General features: G+C 39.2%; 2 protein-coding genes across 2 annotated transcripts in view; one reads left to right on the top strand and one right to left on the bottom strand.

The window, feature by feature from the left end:
* Nucleotides 1–253: 253 nt before the first annotated feature.
* On the top strand, nucleotides 254–10,793 carry PPID (peptidylprolyl isomerase D). Its single transcript, XM_031614232.2, has 10 exons — nucleotides 254–413; nucleotides 894–1,034; nucleotides 1,119–1,225; nucleotides 2,709–2,897; nucleotides 3,011–3,133; nucleotides 4,135–4,241; nucleotides 7,423–7,564; nucleotides 9,783–9,869; nucleotides 9,956–9,998; nucleotides 10,551–10,793. The coding sequence occupies exons 1-10, from the start codon at nucleotides 329–331 to the stop codon at nucleotides 10,637–10,639; spliced, it is 1,113 nt and encodes a 370-aa protein (XP_031470092.2). The 5' UTR covers nucleotides 254–328; the 3' UTR covers nucleotides 10,640–10,793.
* ETFDH (electron transfer flavoprotein dehydrogenase) overlaps nucleotides 10,778–23,407 on the bottom strand; it is a 15,351-nt gene continuing 2,721 nt past the window's right edge. The window contains exons 3-13 of the mRNA XM_031614231.2: nucleotides 22,801–23,030; nucleotides 22,507–22,588; nucleotides 22,115–22,233; nucleotides 21,759–21,836; nucleotides 19,845–19,991; nucleotides 18,006–18,146; nucleotides 16,657–16,800; nucleotides 14,415–14,583; nucleotides 12,576–12,758; nucleotides 12,024–12,245; nucleotides 10,778–11,741 (exon numbers count right to left, since the gene is read on the bottom strand). Of these exons, the coding sequence (XP_031470091.1) occupies nucleotides 11,578–11,741; nucleotides 12,024–12,245; nucleotides 12,576–12,758; nucleotides 14,415–14,583; nucleotides 16,657–16,800; nucleotides 18,006–18,146; nucleotides 19,845–19,991; nucleotides 21,759–21,836; nucleotides 22,115–22,233; nucleotides 22,507–22,588; nucleotides 22,801–23,030 (1,679 nt within the window). The 3' untranslated portion in view covers nucleotides 10,778–11,577. The remainder of the gene's footprint in view (nucleotides 11,742–12,023; nucleotides 12,246–12,575; nucleotides 12,759–14,414; nucleotides 14,584–16,656; nucleotides 16,801–18,005; nucleotides 18,147–19,844; nucleotides 19,992–21,758; nucleotides 21,837–22,114; nucleotides 22,234–22,506; nucleotides 22,589–22,800; nucleotides 23,031–23,407) is intronic.

The following is a 23,407-nucleotide window of genomic DNA, read 5'->3' as shown; positions in this document are numbered from 1 at the left end:
CAACGCGGGGTGGTTTGCTTCAAACACGACGGTCTGCTTCAGAGCAGATTTGTCACGATTTGACAAGGGTTTTGCTTTCAGACCTTAAGAAAACCGGGATTTGTCAGCGTTTCCAAACATTTATTGACCGTAAACGCAGACTAAACGAGGGAACCTCCCTTCCCCCCCCCTCTCCGCGCACCCACACGGCAGCACAGCCCTCCCCAGCCCCCGCGGCCGCCACTCGTCGCACTGCCGCCGGTGGGCGGAGCGGGCCGCGGCCCCGCGGCGGCCGGAACGGGGTGGGGGCGAGCGGGCGGAGCCAGAGCGGTCGGCGGGCGGCTGCAGAATGTCGCACCCGTCCCCTGCAGAGCGGCCCGGTAACCCCCGCAACCCCCGCGCTTTCTTCGATGTAGACATCGGGGGAGAGCGAGGTGGGCGCGCAGCGTTCGGGACGTGCGTGAGCGCTGCGGGGCTGGGGAGCGGGCCCGTCTCGGAGCGAGTGCTCGCGGGAGGGGATCGGAGCGGGGGAGCGCGGGGTGGTGGGCTCCTCGCCGTTCGTGGCTTGGAATCGTCAAGCGGTGGGGGGGGGGGGGGGGGCGGAGAGGACGGGCGGAAAGGCAACATGGCAGCCGCACCGGAGCCGAGCGAGAGCGGGGCGGTGCCGCGTGCTTGGCTCTGCGCGCCTCCACGTGCGGCGCGGCCGCCATCAGCCGCCATCAGCCGCCGTCCGGCCGGCGTGGGACGGCACGAACCTCGGCTGTGCCTCGGGAGCCCCTGCGCCGGCGATTTCCGACGTGTAACGGCAGTCAAAATGAAAACAGGCCGTTCTGAAAGGTTTAATTGTCCTGCGGTACGCAGTCCCGAGGACGGGACTAACTAACGCGTTAATCGTTTTCTCTCTGTCCTCCCAGTCGGACGAATCGTCTTTGAGTTATTTGCTGACATCGTACCTAAAACTGCCGAAAATTTCCGTGCGTTATGTACGGGAGAGAAAGGAACGGGGCCGACAACTGGAAAACCCCTCCATTACAAAGGGTGCCCTTTCCATAGAAGTGAGTTGCATCAAGTTCCCTTAAGCATCAATCTCTGTGCCTTTCCTGACTCGCTGCTCTAATAAAAAATATTCTCTTTTACAGTAATTAAACAGTTCATGGTCCAGGGTGGAGATTTCTCAAATCAAAATGGCACAGGTGGAGAAAGTATATACGGCGAAAAATTTGAAGATGAAAACTTTCATTATAAGGTACTCTATTGAAAAGTGTAATTTCATTCAGGTTTTGGATTTCCAGCGGCGTTTAGTTGTCTTGCTGTGTGAGACCCCATCACAACAACAGCTGAACAGCTGGCAGGCATTGCTATCCAGTGGTTGAAACAAGCCCTGAGTGCAGTTCAATCAGTGACAGCTGTGAGATGTTCTCTTAAGTCTGACCTTTTCGTCTGGTGGTGCCCGTAGCACTGCTGCACTGAGGTTATCTGGCCCTTGTTGAAGGACTCCATAACGCTCTGATGAAGGACATCTTTTGGCATCCTTGCTTTTTTCTAATCTGGGGATGATTTTGAATGGAATGAAAACAATCCCTACTTCTGTGCTTCTGTAGCAAAAGATATCAGGGTGTCATTGAGAAGCTGGAGAGCTCACTGGGGCTTGTACAGCGTTTGTTTCCCATTCTCCTCATCGTGGGTTGCTTGACAAAGTCTGTTAGGATTTTAGTTGGAGTTAACTTGCTCTACAGAAATTCACTGGACAATGTACTTAGTATCTAGTAATCCTGAACGACGCCTTCAAACCACTGCCTGGCCAACAGTCAGCTGCTTTTGTTCGTGCTGGACAACAGAGCTGCTATCTGTTTGATTTTGTTGTATTTATATAGTTAACCTGTGAACTGGAATCATTTGCAAGACTTGGCCAGTGGCAAGCTTACCAAGCCTGACTACTCCCAGAAGGCTTTTTTTGTGTTACATCTCCAGCTAATGGCTGTGCCATTGTGCAAGTCCCCTTTGTGCAGTGTTGTTATTGTGCCAGAGTTTGCAAGCTGAGAGTCTGTCGCAGTCTGATTTTTCCAGACTTTTCACTTGCTTTGCAAGCATACCAAAGGAAAGCTGAAACCATCATGGCAGAGCCACTTTATCTGCACTGTTTTTCCAAACAAGAAAATGCATGCGTTTTAAGATGAAGTTATTAAGAGTTTTGCTAGTAAGTAGGACTCTTCATGGGACTGATGCTGAGCCTTGGCCCCAAACAAAATGGAGCTGCGTGGAAATATTCTGAAGATCAGAGCCACCAGATTCCATCTGTAACTTTCTGCCTTGCTCTCTGAATCTTTACAGACAAAACGTGCGTGCGTAACACAACACCAGAGCTTACTGTTGGCTTTTTGTATATTGGTCAGTGTTAGTTCTAATTAAAGAAAAAGACAAAAAAAAAACCATTCACATCTCTGTGCCAGTTCAGTGGGGTGCACTGATTGTACAAGAAGCAGACAAGAAATGTTAAGAGCATCAAGTCGTTTGCTCTGCTTGCTAGAACACTAGGTGACAAGCAGAGATGCACAACTGGGTGTTGGCCCCTTTTGGTCATGATAAGTAAGATTAGCAGCCAACTGAGTGTAACTGTGATTTACCAAGTCTTTATTGTGTCTGTCCTTGCAACATATATTACAGTGGTTTTGTATACGTTGGTTGTGATGTATTGTTTTTTTTGTTGTGTTTTTTTTTTTCAAATGCAGCATGATAAACCAGGGCTGCTGAGCATGGCCAATGCAGGACCTGGTACTAATGGCTCCCAGTTCTTTATTACAACAGTGCCTACTTCACACCTGGATGGTAAACACGTGGTCTTCGGCCAAGTGATCAAAGGAATGGGTGTTGTAAAAATATTAGAAAACGTTGAAGTAAATGGAGAAAATCCTGCTAAGGTAAGCAAAATCTAAGGCAGCTAGGGATGAGATGGAGCTTTTTTTGGGGGGTGGGAGGGGAAGAAGCTGTTTTAATAAGCAAAACTGCTATTGACACTTTTTTTCTTCCCCAGTTGTGTGTCATTGCAGAATGTGGAGAGCTAAAGGAGGGAGATGACTGGGGAATTGTTCCCCAGGATGGTTCAGGAGACACTTATCCAGATTTTCCAGAAGATTCAGATGTAGACTTAAAGGATGTAAGTATTTTTCTTTCAAGGTACTTATTTTACAGAGTACAAGAACCTGTAAGTACCCCGAGTTACGTGGTGTCTGCGATGGTGTTCATTCAGCCTTTATTTCTAATAATCAAGATTCTGATTGACTGGTAATGTCCATTTTTAGGACAGTGAATGCTGAGGGAGGAAACTGCTATCTCTTTATTCAGTGCTAATTACAACTGATTTTTTTCCCAGTAACTAACAACACAATATTGTACTTATTTCTTCTTCTGTTCATTTCTTTTTACTCATTTTTTGCTTGTGCTTTAGTGACAAATTGCAATTATTAGACTTCCAGCCAAGAGACAACTAACTTAATATCAGACATACGGACTTTATGCAGCTTTTAAAATATCCACCCTTAAAATGTTGCCTTACAAAAATAACAAAGGACCAATCTTACAAATATTTTTAGTATATAGTAGCTAGGTGCTACTATATACTTGAAAAATGTGCCACTCTGGAAATAGAAATGATGGATTTGATGCACACAGGCAGTTTTCTCATTCCATAGAAGTTTGAAGCATTTTGAGAAAAAGAAATGAAATGTGTGTTGATAGAACTTTTAGTTTAGAATGTGCAGAGTTCAGGTACCATTTTCAGAGACAGAAGGTGAAATATCCTTGCAAATAAAGCTGTCTTAGATGAGTAGTTTGACTTTTGAGATATAATTCTTTCTATGAATAACGATCAACACTGCTTTATATAGCATTTAGGGGAAGGTTGAACTGCTGTGTTATCTCTGGTGTTTTCTCCTTTATGCTGTAGAAAACCCATTACGAGTTTAATCTTTCTACTGCATACCATAAGGTAGAGAATATTACAGGAGTGGTTTGAAGCTAGGATTTATCTAAAACTGAAATACTTCTGAGAGTTCATTGTAGTCATAGAGAGCGGACACGGGATCCAACTGTCAAAAATTAGGTAAGCCAAGACTATTTTCACAAGTAAATTTATCTGTTATATTTTCCATCTATTAGGTTGACAAGATTGTGGCCATAGCAGAAGACATAAAGAATATAGGAAATACTTTCTTCAAATCGCAAAATTGGGCAGTGGCAGCTAAAAAGTATAGTAAAAGTTTACGGTAAGGCTATCATCATTAAATGAGGTAGTTCCTGTAATCCAAATCAGTATTGCTATCAAGCAATTGTACGTGCATTTAAAAAATGCGTGGTGCTCTGCTTTTTTTTCTGTTCTAAACAATAACTTTCAGAGTTTGGAAGACATGTGATTGAGTTTTAGCTACTTGCTCATGTAGGTCTTCTGCTTACTGCTAGGTGAGAGCTATAGGCAATAAGCATTGTTTAGAATTGGCTAAATGTTCCTCTGTTAATGCTCCTGCTGTGCTGAAGGAAAGTACAGCGGTATACTGGGTGTTCAGAAGGGAAAGGAAGGAGGGAGGGAGGGAGGGAGGGAGTGCTGATCTGCCAGAGAGGAGAAAGGCACTACAGAGGGACCTGGATAGACTGGATCAATGGGCCAAGGTAAACTATGAGTTTCAGTAGGGCCAAGTATCAGGTCCTGCATTCTGGTCACAAGCCCAGGCAACACTACAGGCTTGGGGAGGAGAGGCTGGAAAGCTGCCTGATGGAAAGGGACCTTGGTGCACTGATGGACACTCAGCTGAATATGAGCCAGCAGTGTGCCCAGGTGGCCAGGGAGGCCAGTGGCATCCTGGCTTGGATCAGGAATGGAGTGGTGAGCAGGACCAGGGAAGTCATCCTGCCCCTGTGCTCGGCACTGGTGAGGCCTCACCTCAAGTGCTGTGTTCAGTTTTGGCACCTCAGTACAGAAAGGACATGGAGGTGCTGGAGCAGGGCCAAAGAAGGGCAACAAGGCTGGTGAAGGGCTTGGAGAATACGGCCTATGAGAAGAGACTGAAGGAACTGGGGCTGTTCAGTCTGGGGAAGAGGAGGCTGAGGGGAGACCTTATTGCTCTCTTCCAATATCTGAGGGTACTTACAGCAAGAGCAGGGTTGGTCTCATCTCACTGGTGACAGGATGAGGGGAAATGGCCTCAAGTTGCACCAAGAGAGGTTTAGGTTGGATATCAGGAAACACTTCTTTACAGAAAGGGTTGTTAAGCACTGGAATAGACTCCCCAGGGAGGTGGTTGAGTCACCATCCCTGGATGTGTTTAAGAACTGTTTGGATGTGGTGCTCAGGGACATGATTTAGCAGAGGGCTGTTAGAGTTAGGGTAGTATGGTTAGGTTGTGGTTGGACTTGATGATCTTGAAGGTCTTTTCCAACCTGAGTGATTCTATGATTCTATGAAAAGAAGGAGATACCTCTCAGATTTCTAATAATCAGTAGGTTTAGGAGATTGTGATGTTCAAGAGAAAACACTCCCTAACATGATGCTTAATTTGTTACTATTTTTTGAGGTGCCATGCCATCATCCTGACTCCATGTATAAATCAGACTTGCCTTCAAAATCATAATCTTCATGGTTTTGTTCCCATTCTGCTCCTTTATCATGATATTAGTTTCATTTAAATGTGGTTCTCCCAGTAACTTTATACTGGCCTTTAACTTGCTTTATAATCACTGGTTTATCAGCAGTAACAACAATGAAAGAAAATGAAAGAAAACGTTCAGGAATACTTAATGCTGTGTTTTAAATTACTGGATTTCATACAAGTGATGTCTTCCTGAAGCATAAAAGTTCATCTTTTAATTATAGATATTAACTCAAGATACAACTTCTCCTGGTGTCAAGAATCTTTTCACACTTGAGTAGCAAATGTGAAATAACTGATTGACACAGAAACTTTTTAGAAATCATAAAGAAAGAAGGCTGGAATGAGCCTTAAGGAACTTTGCGTTTTAACTAACTGTTCTAAGAAAAGTAACAGGTATAATTATGCCATCACTCCCATTTAGTTGTCATGCCAACATGAACACATCTAACAAAGGCTCTTTCAGTTTGTGTAGACCTCTTTTTGATACTAATTATTTATCCTAGTGAATAGAAAGCAGCTTCTCTAAGAAGACGTATCTGTTTTATCTATAAAGAAGAGCTGGAACCTGTTTTCATACTTGAGTGGACATGCCCCACAATTCTATCATAAAGTCTAACTCTTTAGGTAGTGTGGAATAGTTCTGACACAGCTCTCACCAGAGGCAGCTCCCTTGTCTTAGTTACAACTCACCTAGCACACAACGACAACATCTGGCAACGATGTTTTAAAAGCAGTGTTGCATTGTGTATTCTTTCTTAGATTCCATTATAACCTCCAGTTCTTTGTTTTCCCATCTTTCTGATGCTTAACCAGTTATTTTTAATGTAAGAACTCACAGGTTTTCATGCAGATGTATTATTCCCTTGTTTCCCTTCATATTGAACTTAGAGATTTATTTGACTTGAAAGTTCTAAGTTTGTTTCTAGAATGGTTGCGGTCTTTCATGCTTTAGTGTGATGTCTAGATCCCATAGGTGTACTCTATTTGCTTTGAACATACTAATTTTCTTATTTTTTCCATTGCTTTTACACCTTTGTTCTCTCTTCTGGCTTCATATCTTGCATGATGCACAGCAAACAGACAAAACAATGTATCATGTCTAATTTGTATTTTAAACATTGCTTATTTCTATACTCCAAAATTATATACGAACCAACCAGTACTCAAAAGATAGGAATACAAAACTGAAATCACATTGGCACTAATCTGCAAAGATTGCGTGTTACTCATGGCACAATGAAAGTATGAATGTCTGCAAACATGATTTTGATCAGCTTGCTCTGTATATTTTGAAACAAAAAGAAGTTCTGTAAGTAGGTCATTGGAAGAGTCAGAACTTTTATATCCACAGCAGACCTTTGACATTTGAAACAAAACCTGCCAGCATTAGCATACTGTTCATTAAGAAAAAGGAAATGCAACTTACCTGCCAGTTCACCTGTGACAGACACAGGTAAACAATATGGTTGTTGGGAATAAACAATCACAGAGATAAATTCTAATGGTTTAGTGTCATCTAAACAGTCTTTTCTAAGAAAAAAAAAAGATACTATTAGTGCAGCGTGGGGACAGGAGTATGTTCCTCTCGTGTTCTTACACTCAGTTGTAATTTCACCTTTTGTTAGGTTAAGTCTCACATATTGTGGTGCAAAAATATTTGTAATGATGGAATTGTAACTGCATTAAAAATGCCACTTTGGAGAAAGCAGCTTGAGCCTAACCATGGAAAGTTAGCTAAGGGCAGAACAAAACTGAAGCTGCAATAGTAACACATGTTCTTTGTGAACCTGTTTTTCTCCAGGTATGTAGAAGCTTCTGAAGCAGTGGCAGAGGAGGGAGAGAAGCCAAAGCTGAAGACCATTGGGTTAAGCTGTGTTTTAAACATTGGCGCTTGTAAACTGAAACTATTGGATTGGCAGGGAGCCATTGAAAGTTGTTCAGAGGTAAAATTAGCATTAAGTAATTTGATTAGCCTATGGAGAGAATGGAGACTGAAACCGCAGTGCTTTTTTAAAGAGTATTATGACAACATCCTGCTCTGAAAACAAAGCAAAAGGCAGATTGTGAAGTTACTACTAAGTTTCTAGTATTGGTCCTTTCAGAAAGATTTTGAAAAGTAAATGACTTACTAGGAACAAACAGAAGAGGGCTGTTACTTACTGCCAGGAAAAAAAAAATACACACTTTGTCAATTTTGTTCCCTAAGAACAGAGCTAATGTTTATACTATAAAGAGTTAAATTGTCCATGGTGAAAAAAATTCTATTTTTTTTAGAAGATTATGAGCAAACACTGAAGATTTGATAGGCTTGTATTTTATTCCTTGAAGTTAGTTTTCTAACTAACTAAAACTTTTGGCTGGGTTTAGTGATGAAATTGCTGAATGGGAAGAAAGAAAGAAGGAAACAATGGAAATACTGAAAAAACAGAATTAGAGGCAAGGAAAAAAACCGAGAAAACAGAACTGAGTACATATTGGTAAACTTGAAATAATTCATCTAAGTCTGAAATCTTGGAAAACAAAGAAGCAAAAAACAAATGAGTATTAGCACACTTATCTGTTAGTAGAGGATCATAATGAGCATCTGCTAGGGCTACCTGCTGAAAACAGGAGTCTCAGCTGATCTGCATGTGAGGTGTTTTTAAAGAGCTGGCTCTCTTCTGCCTGCTGATGGTGTTCTGCAGTTCTGCAGAATTTTCACAACTGGCTATTCAGGATGGACAGATGGAAGAAATAAAGCGTAATATGGCATCTGTCCTCTAGAAAATGATAAAATAGCATTTAAGTGTTACTGACAGAAATTATTAATCACGATACTTGTAATACTTGCAAGTCTGAAAAATACTTTTATATGATTATAATTGCAAAATTGCTGGAGGCAGCTCCATAACTACAGTAGATATCGATAATGTACTCTGTTTTGGTATCATAACAAATGTTAAAACAATAAGTCAGTATTTTAATCTGAACAGCAGTTTTCTAGAAGTAACTACTAGTAGAGTTCAAGGAATTGTTAATGAGAAATTACACATTTCTAGTTAGGATTTCTTGCAGCCAAAAGTTTTTTGAGTAATACATTCATCTGGCGCAAATAACTAATTACAAAGAGCTAAACCTGTTCATACAAACCTTGCCTTAAATGAGCTGTAAGCTACAAATAAGGAATGCTACGTGTGTGTACGTGGGGCAGGCACCTCATTTTTTGAACTCTGGACTCCAAAGAGGCTTCCAGGCTTTGCAGCAGACAGATCACGACGAACTTCCAGAACAATACTTACTTTCTATGAAAAGCTGATGCTGAAGTGATTGGAAATAGATCTGGATAGCGCTCCTAGTGTCTAGATTTCCTAATGAGTTAAGGTTAGTAAAACTAATAAAGCCCCACGTTTACACAAAGATTTCCTCTAAATCATAAAAAGCTATATTTTCTAAATTCAAGAAGGTATAACAGAACTATCTTTGTAGTAAGAAAAAAACCTGATTTTCACGGGCAAGAACATAAAGCTCTTAAAGAATGGAAGTAGCCTAATTAACTGAAGCGCTTTAAAAAATAGCAATAAACAAGTGGAACAGTTTCTTCTCCTCATTGTTTTATTTCCTATTTTGATACTGTCATGCATGTCAGGTGGAATATGTTTATCAATGAAACCATTCAGCTCAGGAAAGGTACAATAACTGAAACTTGATAAGGTTCCTGAATCGTACAATTATATGCATCTTCCTATCATCTAGTGAAAAGTTTTTTCTCCAAAGGATAGGAACAGAAAATTCTGTTTTACTTAGGATATCATTTTTCAGTTTTGTTTTTATGCATGGAGGAAGGAGCTGTAACATAGAGAGTTGAATGCTGAGCCTCAGGGTTAGGATAATTTGAACTGTAGCAACACCTTGACAGCTGTACAGATGCAGTTCCATTTTATCTTAATGTATGCTGGTCCTTGACAAAAGCCTGCTTGTGGTACAGCAGCAGCAGAACTGATTAGATAGCTATTACATCTAGTCTAGTGTTACATTCTAGTGTTTTTTTTTCTCCTGGTAATCTCTGAAAGCTTACCCTCAAATCAAACAGGGAGATTGTCTACTGGTGGGAACGGTGCCATTTGTAGAGATGAGAGCTGTGAAGTACTGCATGTTAACGTGACAACTTTATTAAATTCACAGGCTCTTCAAATAGATCCAGCGAATACTAAGGCTCTCTACAGGCGGGCTCAAGGATGGCAGGGAGTAAAAGATCTCGATCAGGCACTGGTAATGATCACAATATTTAGTAATAATCATTATTTTAATATAAACATTTAATCAGAAGATTCATTTACATTTCTCTTTCTATTAAGGCTGATCTTAAAAAGGCTCATGAAATTGCCCCCGAGGACAAAGGTAAAAATAAAGCTGTTTCTTACAGATTCCTTATTTCAAGAATGTAACAAAGCAACTGGGGTAATACTTACATAGAAAACCGTACCACTGTGATGTCTGAAATGGAGGTTTCTACAGGCTGCTGAAACTTAAAATGCAGCTGTGTTAAGCACAAGTCTGCTGACATGGAAACATGTTCTTGTACAGCAGTGATGCTTCTGGCACCCTGCACAACCTGCTTATGTAGGTACAGAGGTCAACAGCATAGCTCAAAGTGGTCTTAATAATTCCCAGGTTGCAGTAACATCTAATAGGAAAAGATTCTGACATCATAAATCCAGTATGCATATCAACAGTGTGCTTCTTACATCCTTGTCTACCTGGTTACCTTACCATGTGAAATGAAGTGTGGGACAGAGTCTGTTTGCTGCTAGTATCTGACCTAATAGAAAATGAAACGTAATGCTAGTATATCAAATATTATTTGCAGCACTGAGATCTGATCTTGACATACTGAGAAACCTAATGTAAAGACATTACTATAACCGTGTCATGAATTTTCTTTTCAAACAGCTATCCAGACAGAAACACTCAAAATCAAACAGAAGATAAAAGCTCAAAAGGAGAAAGAGAAGGCAGCTTATGCTAAAATGTTTGCTTGATTTTTTTATTCCTAAATGTTGAATTCTATGCACTAACTCATGCAAAAGGCTAAATGGAGCTGTAAGTAAGTGTTCCTTCTTTCATTTGCCCTGTACTGCAGTTCTGTGTTTACAACTTACAGGTCTAATAATAAAGACATTGGTCAAAGGTCAAGTGTTGCTGTTCTTTTAAGCTGTAAATAACTTGTGTTTGGTGACTCAGATACATTGTTAATGCATAAAAGCAGTAATGGTGCTTTTGTGGCTTAATGGTGCTTCCTAAGAAGTCTGGTTTACCACTGAAGCAATTTGGGCAGTTTCTGTTTTGTTTTGTTTTTCTTTATTTATTAGTGCAGGCCTGATTCCTTGCAAGAAACAAGTGCTGGCAGACATATCACAGGGGTGCAACTATTAAGCATTTGTTAAACCTCCTTACAGACTGTATTGCAGATGGGCTGCCTGTCATCATCAGGAAGAAAAACAGAAACACATCTAACTTTTATGTAAAACGTGTAACACAAACAGTGACAGTTTTCTAGATTAATGTATTTTCCCTACTGTGAGGTAGGACTACAAGTAAAGCACTTCAGGTAGACAGAGAAAGGCTTTTTTTTTTTAAAGGATAGTCACTAAACTCCTCCACCACACCACACCAGTGATTTTGGCTATGGCTCCTATCAACACTGAACTTCAGCAACATATCTAAGATGCAAAGTTCATATGTTAGTCCAGAGAATAACTTTCTTCTGCCTGCCACAAGACTCCTGAAAAGTTGTTCTATTTAAATAACCAGAGTACAATGACCTTCGGTTTTATGCAATGGTCATACCTAAAATTGAGAATGGCACATTAGTCTCAAACTGAAACATTCAAATCAGTGCTGTACTTTACACTTCAGCATGAAATACTCCAACTTAGCTGCTGGTTGATCAGAAGTCACAGAAAAGTTTCCTGCCTGTTTACATCCCATTATAAGCTGGTCCTCCGCCACCTTCAGGCACTACCCAGTTAATGTTCTGACTTGGGTCTTTAATATCACATGTTTTGCAGTGGACACAGTTCTGAGCATTTATCTGCAGTCTTGATCCTTCTCCTGATTCCAGAGGGATATATTCATAAACGCCTGGGAAAAAACACAAGAGTTTGTCACTTCACTGACCAGTTTTTCCTTGCATGTATGGTCAAATACACTGCAAGCAGAAGGACAGAAATGTATTAAAAGTGTCACTGAATAGCTTTCTTTTTTGTCATGAAAGTATTTTTAACAACATAAATTTAAAGATTGCCCCTTGAACCCTCTTCTGGGAAGAGGAGTGGAAGTACTCAGAAGGCCAGGAGGAATTTTCTTGAAATACTTTTTTTTAAACTTACAAAAAATCTCTCATGCTTTGTTTTTATTACCTACCTGCAGGGCAAAATCTTTGTTCTGGTCCATCAAATACAGCCAGATTCCTGCTCACAGGGATGCTGTCATCTTTCAGAGTCAAATGAGCAGGCTGGTCATGCTCATGATTTGTACCACTTAAAGCCACAGATGACAAGAGATCAAAACTGATTTTTCCATCAGGCTTTGGGTATTCAATAGGTGTGCAGTCTTTGGCTTGCTTGAGCTGAGCAAAATCTGGTCCTAATACATTTTTAACAAATAAGATTCAGAGTAGGATTACAGTAATTTGCAGTCATTCTTGAACAATCTAATCAAGCTTTTTTTTGACTTCCCTCCTTATCAGAATGAACTATTTCCTAAGAGGAAGTCCTTTTCAAAAGACACACCTATGCCCAAGTGGAATACTGCTTTAATGCCTTTGTGTACGTGATGCACTAGGTAATGTAACAAGTCTGCTTCTCCAATTAGCCACTGTTCTAGAGTTCTTGCCACTTGCCCTCGAATGCTCTAGCTTCAGCTAAGATCAGGAGACTGACACATGCATCTCCTTTCAGGAAATAATGAAATTACCTGGATGTTTTAATGTCCACGGTTCCTTTCCTCTGAGTAGCCAATAAAATATACCTGTGTAAATCATCCCTCCATACACACCAAGCATGCTATGGCAGGACGGTCGGATGTTTCTAACTGAGTACAGCTCTTTCCAGACCCAGGACTTTTTCAGGTTCTCTTCATACTCTTGCACATCAAGTCCTACGGCAGGACATTACTTGTTAGGTACCTAGAGTATGTAAAGGCTATCCTTAACATAGAAAATGATTGTTGAACAAAGACAGTCGTTAACAACGAAGGGAGCAAAAATCAGAATTTCAAATTAGTAAGGTAGGAGTATCCTAAACAGTGTATTTCAGCCTCCTGAAAAGACTGGTTTGTTGGCACTTGTCAGCAAGTGTCAACTGTGGAGCAGATGGCTAAACTGGCCATCTATTGGAAACAGCTACTCTCTTGGATTCTAAGATTTGACCAGGACTGTTTACTTGCAATTCAAGACTCAGGTTTTTCATTTTAAATTGTCAAGTTACAAGATTTTTCTTTACAAGTGAAGCAACCACAAACATGCAGATGTCAGTAACTTTGGCTGTGGCCTAAATGAAGGACACCAGTGCTAGACAATGTTATTTCTCTCCCTCAGGAGCCAGCAAGTTAACAAGGTTCATTTGACTAGAAATTCCTGATTTGTTAAAAATACTATAGACACTGCACATGCCACATCTACTACAGTATACTTAAAGCCAAGTGATTAGGAAAAAAACAAGTTTCATATCAAGAAAGTTTCCTGAGACTTTCCCCATCACCATTCAGTTACTACTGCACAGGATTAAATGTTCTAAATAATTAAGTTCTAAGGGTTTATCTGTATGTGAAAACGTGCTTCGGTCTCTATTTTCTACCTCCTTATCTATGCCCAAAGCAGTAACTGGGCAGTAATACCCTGTGTTGACAGAACTGGTAGCAGCTTATAAAATCTGCTGATAATCAGTGAGTGCCACAGTAACCCAGTAAGAGTGATTATTATCTCAGATGGGTTCTAAGCATTTTATCATGTTATGCTAAACTAGGAGTTTAATTTATTTGTTCAGCATACCTCTCTGCTATCTTTTGCTGCATGTTACACTTGAACAAGAGCTCACTAAGAATGATCCACTGCTATAAAGAAGTTTCTGAAATAATTATCACGTGGCTATGGTGTCCACTTCCAGAGTAACTGAAATCTTAACGAGGTTATCTCCTGTACAGCCTTTGTTAACAGACTTAAGGGAACAAGCAAGGCTTAAGTATAACACTACATGTGGTCAGGATCAGATGATCACTTCAGCATGTTTAAATTATATAATAGAAAATACACAATCTCACACAGACTACTGCAAAGACAGAAGAAGTATCCTACCACAGAAGGAAAAAAAACGATCCTACTAATGAAGTAGTGAAGAATAAACTAGAGAAACTGCACCCTCTTTTGCTTACATTTCATCAGCTCCATGTAATTTTTTGCTTTCTGATTGTACTCTTTCAGTAAGACTTTCTGAATAAAGAAGCACATTTTAACATTTGTAGGAAAAGATACCATTCTTGTTTTCTTGTATAAGCAGTGTAAACTTACTTTTCAGATGCTCGTTAGAGGCTTATTTTTGCTCTAGCAGCAGGATCAATACTTTTAATAAATAAATAAAAGCTTATTTCTTAAATCAATTTACCACGTAAATAGTAACTAAACATTATACATCTTTCTAAACCACCACAACCATTTCAGGATTTACTCGTATTTCCTTCAGACATTAAGTTACACCTAAACTATTGGTGGGTCAACTGAACACAAGGCAACTCCAAGTGACAGTGCAGTGATCTTACCTATCGTCTTTGACTGGAGATTTTCATTGGTTAATTGGCTAAAGATGGCTTCTGAAGCCAACATGCCACTTTTCATTGCAGTATGTGTCCCTTTGATCTTAGGCACATTCATGAGTCCAGGACTGCAACCAATTAACAATCCACCTGGGAAGGTGAGCTTGGGTATTGACTGGAGAGGAAAAAGAAATAAGTGTGTTTTCTGTTTTTGAAGTGAATACAACATTCTGGCAAACTGGCATGAGACTTGGATCTGTACTACCTAAAAATGTATTAGAGTTGCTTATTTTTTGCATGGTAAGCCAATAAGAACGCAGCCACTGTACTAGGTCTGAATATAAAATAACAGCACTTGTTACAAAGAAAGCAACTAGAAAGAAAGTATAAGTAAAGAACAAGACTGGTTACTGTCACCCACAAACTTCACATTCCACATTCAATTTCAAGTGAATTGTTTTTTTAAATTACATTTGTGCTTCCATTTTTCACCTCACAGTCTCACCTCACAGTATATCACACTGCTATCTTCATTCTACTTCACAAATCTCTGTTAAACTGCCCTCTCTCCTAAAATGTGTTATTTGAGAGAAGTTGCTCAGCAGCCAACAAATCTATGTTTTGGTGCTAAATCACTTCCTTACTCCTACAAGGAGCACAATGTCATTGAGCACAATTAACTCAAACCTAAAACATGAAGATGATTTGCAAGCATCACATGTATTTCATTAATAGACATTTATCCTCTTGTACTAACTACAAACAAAAGTATCCCTGGAATTCAAGATAATCTGAAATAACTGTTTCTTTTCTTCTGCTTGTTTTGTCAGTATCTGCTCACAACCCACTTTTGAATATCCAAACAGTGGTCAATAAAAAGCTATATTTGATGCAATGCTGTCATCAAAATGAAAAGTGGAGCTACAGAACCACTTTATGTAAGTGAATCTTCCTGTACTCCAGTAATGTAAATGAGTCAGACTGCTGCAGTTATCAAAGCAACATATGCAAAGAGTTACTCTTTTTAAAAAATCTTCAGTGAATTTTAGTGAAAAAGTGACTCATCTGTCAGTTTTTCTTTTTTTTTTAACTAACTGCATATATTATAAAAAATACATATACAGAGTATAAGTTATACATATTTTATTTATATTTTATATTATAAAGTTACTTAAAAATATAACACCATGATCAAATAGACAACTAACTATACAAAGTTAAAAAGCTAAATTTGTTTTTTTATTAGGAGTAGTGCAAAGTAAGGGGCATGTTGGTTTAAATCCAGAAAAGAAGTCCAATGATTTGGAGACATAGAAGTGAAAAAGCTATACCTCCTGTAACTCAGCCCACCAATGTCTGTAAGTGGCAATAAAATTACCACATTCTTTTTTAGCTGTATGTTTGAAGCACTGTAAGCACACAAGTGCTCTGAATCTGACTACTTCATCCAAGCCAGAAATTCAATGACTCTCTATGATGGAGAAACGAGTGCACTAGAAAGAGTAGCCTTTATTCTGAGATAAGCTAGTGACACTGCAGTCATCACGAACCCATTGCAAAGAACATGACACAACGTACTTCCAGTTCAGACTGCAGAGCAGACTGACTGAACATGTTATCACAAGCATGAGCAGTGAGTTACTTCACGAACCCACATGACTCAGTCTCAGGCATTCACACTTGCATCAAGGCTCCAAAAGATTACATCAACAATTATCTTGCTGCTGAAGTTCTACTTGTATTGCAAAAGCTGCCTTACGCCACATTTGTATTAAAGAAGGGATTCAAATTAAAAAGAATAGTCAAAGCTGTCAGAGAACAGAGGGAAACAGCCCCATGAACTGGCTGAAGATAGCAGCCTGGCTACCATCACTGTCTTAAGGGTCAAGCACACAAAAGAACACTCAATTAAGAAAATCCCACCACCCTCCACTCACCCAAAAAAACAGGATAGTAAGTGGTGCCTCTTTCTCACCCAGGTTTCCAAGCAAAATGAAGAATCATCTGTAGCTCTTTCATTGTTAAACACATTTGCTTGCAATACATACCCCATTAACAAAGTAGAAAGTGAAGTGATTGTGTCAGAAGGCTGCTAGTATTACAGAATCCAAATCACAGCAAATCACAGCAGCTGCCTCCAGCCAGATAACACGTTTCTCTCATTTCCCCACAGCACGCAATCTGAATCTGCAGTGCTACAAACATGGCTATCAAGATCTGTAAGTAAATAACTTCATTAAACAATTACCTGGAGACCACCTTCATTCAGCGCTCTGGCACCATACGCGATCCTTTTTCCACCCTCCAAAGTAGATTCTACAGTAGGATGGTGCTTCCACCTCTGAAACTCCCTAAACGGATTCAAATAGGGATTTTGATAATCTAAGCCAACCTTAAAAAGAAGCGTAACATTAATGAAAATGAATGATGAAATTTCAAAAAAGTTAGGAAAAGAAAACAACAGCATATTAGCACATCAACTACTGGTATTTCACATTGAACCAACCTAAGGATCTTTGTACTTAAAGCACTACCAAAAACAGGACAGTGCCAAGCAAGCCTGAGAATTTGCTGCCATGAGACTATGACCTACCTAAAACCTGAAGAACTGAGGTACTTAATTGCATTGTAACCACCTTCCACCTGCCTTTGAAATAAATAAGTGGAATTAAATTAAGCACGGTTTAATGGGTAGGATAAGTAGGAAAACTCCTATCAAATTTGTGTTTCAAAAACTGCACTAGACAAGCTGAAAGAAGGGGTAAACAATTATTTCTAGATAGTTATCTCCTCACACTCATATACTGAAAAAAAAAAAAAAAAACAGTTCACATCATTTAGCCCAGTCAATTAATTCCCATTAGGTGAACACTGGGGAAAGAATGATGAAAGAAGAAAATGGGAATGCCCACAATTTGCATTTTACTCATTTGAGAACTTGCTCAAAGGTATATCCTACATTTCCCATCTTTAACTTAGTCACAGAAAAATATAAGTTGTTCAATTTTCTCTTTTGTCCAGTGGAATAGTTTCCAAATCCTCTCAGTTTTATTTGAGAAAAATCAGCAAAATACCCTATGAGACAGCATCAAACAGTACCCTGATTTCTCTATCTGTTCCCTGCTCTTAGAGAACTATTTGCAACCACTTTCATTACTGAGCTTCCTGAAAGTGCAATATTGTAACTAGTACAAGAATCAGCTCAGACTGACAGAGACCTCAACTGCAAAGGCAAGAAGTGACCTGATTTTGACATTTCTTAACTTTCAAATACTTCACAAAGTTTTGCAAGAACAGTTTTGGTTAATCACCTTTTTATGGCTTTAGCAAAATTTGTAACTTTTACAAAAAAAAAAAAAGCATTTAAGTTCTTCATTTTGTCCTTAACAGAAGACACTAGATCTAAAGACAGATTAATGTGATGAATTAATCTTGCCTTATATAGGACTAAGTGCACTCAAAATAGTGGAAGTACTAAATTTGGTCTGTTGTCACTCTTGTGTTTTCATCTTCACATTAAAACAAAGAAAATGTATAAAAATGAAGACTGAACAACAACAACAAACACATATGAGAGAAAAATATAGCTTCACATACCACAAATCCAAGAGCAACTAAAGGTTCACCCTCATTTAAGTGATAAAGAAAGGATCCTCCATAGGTATGTCTGTCTAAAGGCCAGCCTACGGTGTGTTCTACTCTTCCTGGTTTCCATTTCTTTTCGTCAATAGTCCATAACTGAAATGAAGATCACCAATAATTATTTCATACTGCAAAGCAACAAGCTTTCAATAGCATAGAAGACAAACACACAATTAAGTGCTGAGGGAAAAAAAAAAGAAATTATTTTACTGCTGAAATTATAAACTCATTCACCTGCAGGCCAGGTAACAAAGTATATATATTTTTTTAGGTTACCATTTACAAATTTGACAGCACTTCTCTTCCTTGAAAAGCTACATGTTAGAAAATATGACTGAGACTCCAATGTTATACCCAAAATTCTCATTCAATCACAATTGGATTCTTTTAATGAGAGACTTTTTTCAACTAAAATATTGTTTTTTTTCATATGATTCGCTATAACTCCTCACAAGATTTTCAAAGTCAGGCTTAACCACATGGCTGAATTGACCTAAATGTTGCTGCCCAACCAACTGTCCTCTCTTCCCTCTCCTGCACATCTCCACTACTCATTTAACCCATGGCATACTCACAGAAGGATTTTCATGTTTTCACTAACAGGTCAGTTTTCTGCTTTCTTCACAAAACATCTCTTCATTATGAAGTTCTGTGTCTAGTGTAACCTAATGATTAAAGGGGAATGGAACTACTCCTTCCAGCAGCTCAGTGCCATCAGAGCACCTCAAGCACAGAAGGTACACATACATAGATGTTTCAGTTTGGATTAAAGGGCACACTTTAAGTTGGACTCCTGGTTGCTCTCACTTACTGTGCTTTAGTTCACATTAAAGAGCAGATGCAGAAGACATGAACTGAATTCCTTTCAGATGAAACTCAACTCCAAGACTGGCTCCAGAAACCCATCTAAAGCATTCCAGTCACAAAAGAGTACTCAGTTCACAGGACTCAGAGCTTGTCCAAAGTAAAAATAACCCTCAGATGTGCATAGCATGGACATTGGCTCATCAGCTTCACTTTATTTCACTTTATAGCTCCACCTCCTATTGGACTATTCGCCGAAGCAGACAGCTATACTGAAACCAGTCTTATCTGTACAACTTAAGAGAAATTTTAATTAAGACTACATCACTCGTAGGATCATTTACCAATTTGTCTATTCTCTACAGAAATCGAAAATAATTACTTAGAAAATAGTTTGTAGTTGGAAGTACATGCCTAAAGAAAGAAATGATAGCCAAACCATAAACAGATCAACACACCCAAAACAAACAGGTATTTTTCATGACTAATATTTCCTGAACATAAAAGATTTTGAAAACAAAACCCAATCCCTACCTCGATTTTACAAGCCCAGTGAAAGAATTGGAGGGGGTGAGGTCAGAAAGTAAGATGGGAAGCTCATCTAGAGAGAACAACTCATCTGAAACAGCACTTTCTTCTCTAATGAATATACAAGAAAATCAGACAACCATTCTTCCCATCCTTTGGTATTAAAATACCCTAAGATTAGGCAGCAAGAAACCCCCTCTTACTCACTAGAAGTACTGAGAGCAGATTTCACAAATGAGATGGATTTTAAAGAAGTGAAAATAGTTTTACAGATACCTCTAGATAAAAGGAGAAACAGCAGCTGAAACAAACATTCAGTTAAGACATTCAGGGAATGCCACTAGCTTCAAAACTGCAAAGCTTCTGACATCTGAAACTGTTACTCAAATCATTGCAATGACTTGCAAACTACATTGTACCTTGACAGTATTCTCCTTTATCATTAAAAAATGCAGATCATACCTCTTTCAACCCAATGCCATAGCTCTGGGCTTGGCATTTCTCCCTCAGGTTGTATTTTGCGTACAGTTGTTTGGCTAGATGTCCATGACAGCCTTCAGCAAAGACAGTGACCTTAGCATGGAGTTCCAAGCCTCGTTCAAAAGTAGCCTGCAAAAACAGAGCATCTCATAAGCAGTTACAACTGTGTCACAATAAACTCCCAGGAAGAAAATGGAGAGCAATAAGATGATTTTACAGTACTCTGTGGTCCTGACCAGAGTCCACAAACCACTGCAAGCTACAGCTCTTGTCCAGCTGTATTTTACAGCCTTCTGTGATACAGTTCCAGCAAACCTTGCAAGGGGATTCCAGTAGAACAGCGCTGCACTGAATCACCACTCTGTACTAGAAGGGACTCTCATATCAGATCAGTTTGCTCACACCGTGCAAAGGAATCCCAACTGAGCAAAGAAACTTAACCTCTAACTTCACTTTTAGCATTAGACTAGAATAGGCTAGTAGATTAATTCTGCAATTTAAGGATATTAGATTCTAAATATACATTATCTAAATACTAATCATGCATTCTTATCTTCACTGTTTTTTGTTTGACTGGTGCTGACTACAAGGTGAAACTATATTTGTTAACCACAGTATTTGATTAGGCTATGTATAAACACACTGAAGGTAATTTTGCTTTGAAGATTATGCAAAGTCTATTTATCTGAATCTTAATGCTCAGGAAGTACTACGAGCTGACAGCTAAAGCACCTGGATACTCAGTTTACTGTAGCTGCACCTTAATTATGTATAAATTAATGAACTTAACAGACAATATTATTTTCATAGATATGTTCTACAAGAATGAGTGGCAATAAACAAAATTTAGATCTTCAGAATTCCTTAAAACAAAAAAAACAAAAAAAAAGCCCCGCATATTTTCTCCTGAATTGAACTAAAACTATCTTTTATTACTGTGGCATATTACTAGCACCTCCTACTGGATGAAATGTATACCTGGAAATTGTATCCACTGTGGGAAACAGACAACATTATACTAGGAAAAATATATCACTTTTCCCCACCACCGCTTTCTGCCCCATTGCTTTTTTGCCTCTTAAAACAAGCATGAGTCTTTTCTTCTCAGTCCCTGCCTTAAATGAGAAAAATAGCCCATTTTTTTTTTACATGAAAGTAAATACTTCTTGGAAATGTTATGTAAACTAGTAAGAAACTTCATCTAAGACTAAGGAACAACAACTACAAAAAACTTGCACTCAGAATTTCTGTAGCCTCATAACTGTGCAAAAATTGAGCTATTCTGAGGTGCTGAATTCTCCCTGTGTACTGCATGAGGAGCAAACGTGCTTACCATAGGTTATGGATTCCTCTAAAAATCAGCTGAGGACAGAGGGTCACGTTTCATGCTGGTTGGACAGCTGCTGCATCCAAAGGTACAAGGACTGAGAATGTACCTTGCCCCAGTGAGGCAGACAGACTGTCAACAAATGTGGCAGCAGTTGTATGGAAGAAAATAAATCAGCCAGAAGTATACTCTCTTTATACACTGGTAGCTACCAGCTGGACAACAGCTTCTGTTCCACCTTTGCACCTTTCTTCTAGGTGTTCCTGGAATTCCTTCCCTCGTTTCCTGATCTCTCATATGTCAAAGCATCCTTTGAGACTTTCCTTCAAGTCATCCACAGTAAAACCTCCTCTTTTCAAAGGCTTTTTCTGCTAATCTCAGAAGGAATTTACAATGTTCTGAGACCAAAACTTTCCTGTGTAATTAAGCAATTTTATATAGAAAGGAAAAACAGGCACTGAATTTTGTTATTTTTCTTGGGCTGCAGTGAGATCACCGACACCATTAGAAGCAGATACATCACAATTACAAGAATTAGATCTCTAGTTAAGGAAAACATAGCTACTTACTTTAGGTGCTCCATCCTTTTGAATGCCTACATCATTAGTTGCTATTCCTTTCACACTACCATCTTCATGAAAAAGAACCTTTGGAAATATTTAAACAAACATTTAAATGATCCGTCATCCATTCACAAGACCTAATACACAACTTCTAAACACCATGTCTTGCACTGTCTAATGGTACAAATTGGAAGACAAAGTAATTACTAATGTACTTTATGATCTGCTTTGCTGGATCTGGGCCAGGGGGTTAAGTCACTGAATGCTGTGACTGTACAAATGCTGTGACTGTACAAATAATATGGGGTGCAGCAGAGGGGGTTCCAAAATGCTTCTCGTATGCTTGCTGATATCATTATTACCTCAGCAGCTGCATAGCCTGGATACAGCTCCACACCCAAAGCTTCTGCTTGTTCACCCAACCATCTCACAAAGTGTCCCAGACGTACTATGTAATTCCCATGATTAACCATTGGAAGTCCTGGGCAAGAAACAAATAAGCATATGACCACACCTGAAACAGAACACTAAGCAAACAAACACCAGCTATATACATCAGATATTATATCTTTTTCTATAACTACTATCTTCAAAATAATACCACTGTGTTATTACAGCCATCATCTACATAGATACAAACATTGGAAGTGATTCTCCATACACTCACAATGCTACATCGAATCAAAATTGTTTGAGGCACAAAAAACCTGAAAAGAAAACTAAGTAGTACAAATTGCTCCTCCCCACACCTTACCTGGCAGAATTGGTACTGGAATTCTAGATTTCTTTGTTAAAATTCCGAACTTGTCTTCAGTTACAGGAGTATGAAGTGGAGCCTACATAAAAAAGAGAACAGTAACAGAGCAGTACGTTGTTTTCACAGCCAATCCAGACCAACAAAAAAAATCCAACACAGCAAAGTAAAAAACCAATTACTGTTTGCACCTTGCAAGATCAACGTATTTTAAACGGTACTACACAACACAAAATTGAGTCAAATGGATGAATTTATTACACACTGGCAACATGCTTGTATGTTCATACATACCCCCCGCTCCTTCCAGTCTGGAAAAAGTTCTTCTAAGGATCGTGGCTCAAGACAAGCACCAGAAAGGGTATGTGCACCAATCTGAGATGCCTTTTCCACCAGACAGACACGGATTTCTTTGCCCTGCTCAGCAGCTAACTGTTTGAGACGAATAGCAGCAGAAAGACCTGCAGGGCCTCCTCCAACAATGACAACATCAGCTTCCTCTGCAAATCTTTCCATGTTTACCCCTTTAATAGGAAAAAAAGATGATAATTAGATAATCCAATCTCCAATTTCTCCCAGCCTCTTTCTGCTAAACCTTGTTTAGTGATGCTGGCTATTTGGTATCTGAGAAGTATTACCTGTCGTAAAAGGCAGATAACATTTAACAGAATCCCCTCAGTACTTGGAACAGTGCACAAGGACATTAGCCTTTCAGTATAACAGTAGCTCTTTTTAAGTTGTAAGAAAATAAGCCATGAAAAACAATCTCTATGTACCATAAATATCAGGAAGTTTAATATTAAGTTAATTAGGAGCCCAATTGGCTTGCTACATCAGAGACACCTGGTGAAATTCTAGGGAAGGGAGAAAAGAACTAAAAAAAAGAGCCTTAGTTAGAACA

Source organism: Phasianus colchicus, chromosome 4 (assembly GCF_987193195.1).
Source record: "Phasianus colchicus chromosome 4, bPhaCol1.hap1.1, whole genome shotgun sequence".
Lineage (NCBI taxonomy): Eukaryota > Metazoa > Chordata > Aves > Galliformes > Phasianidae > Phasianus > Phasianus colchicus.
This window is presented reverse-complemented; position numbering and strand designations above follow the sequence as displayed.

Bases quoted from the DNA above. Each gene is read 5' to 3' on its own strand.
- PPID (XM_031614232.2), top strand. From the start codon at position 329: ATGTCGCACCCGTCCCCTGCAGAGCGGCCCGGTAACCCCCGCAACCCC. The intron at 414-893 runs GTGGGCGCGCAG...CTGTCCTCCCAG, and splicing joins AGACATCGGGGGAGAGCGAG to TCGGACGAATCGTCTTTGAG. The intron at 3,134-4,134 runs GTAAGTATTTTT...TCCATCTATTAG, and splicing joins CAGATGTAGACTTAAAGGAT to GTTGACAAGATTGTGGCCAT.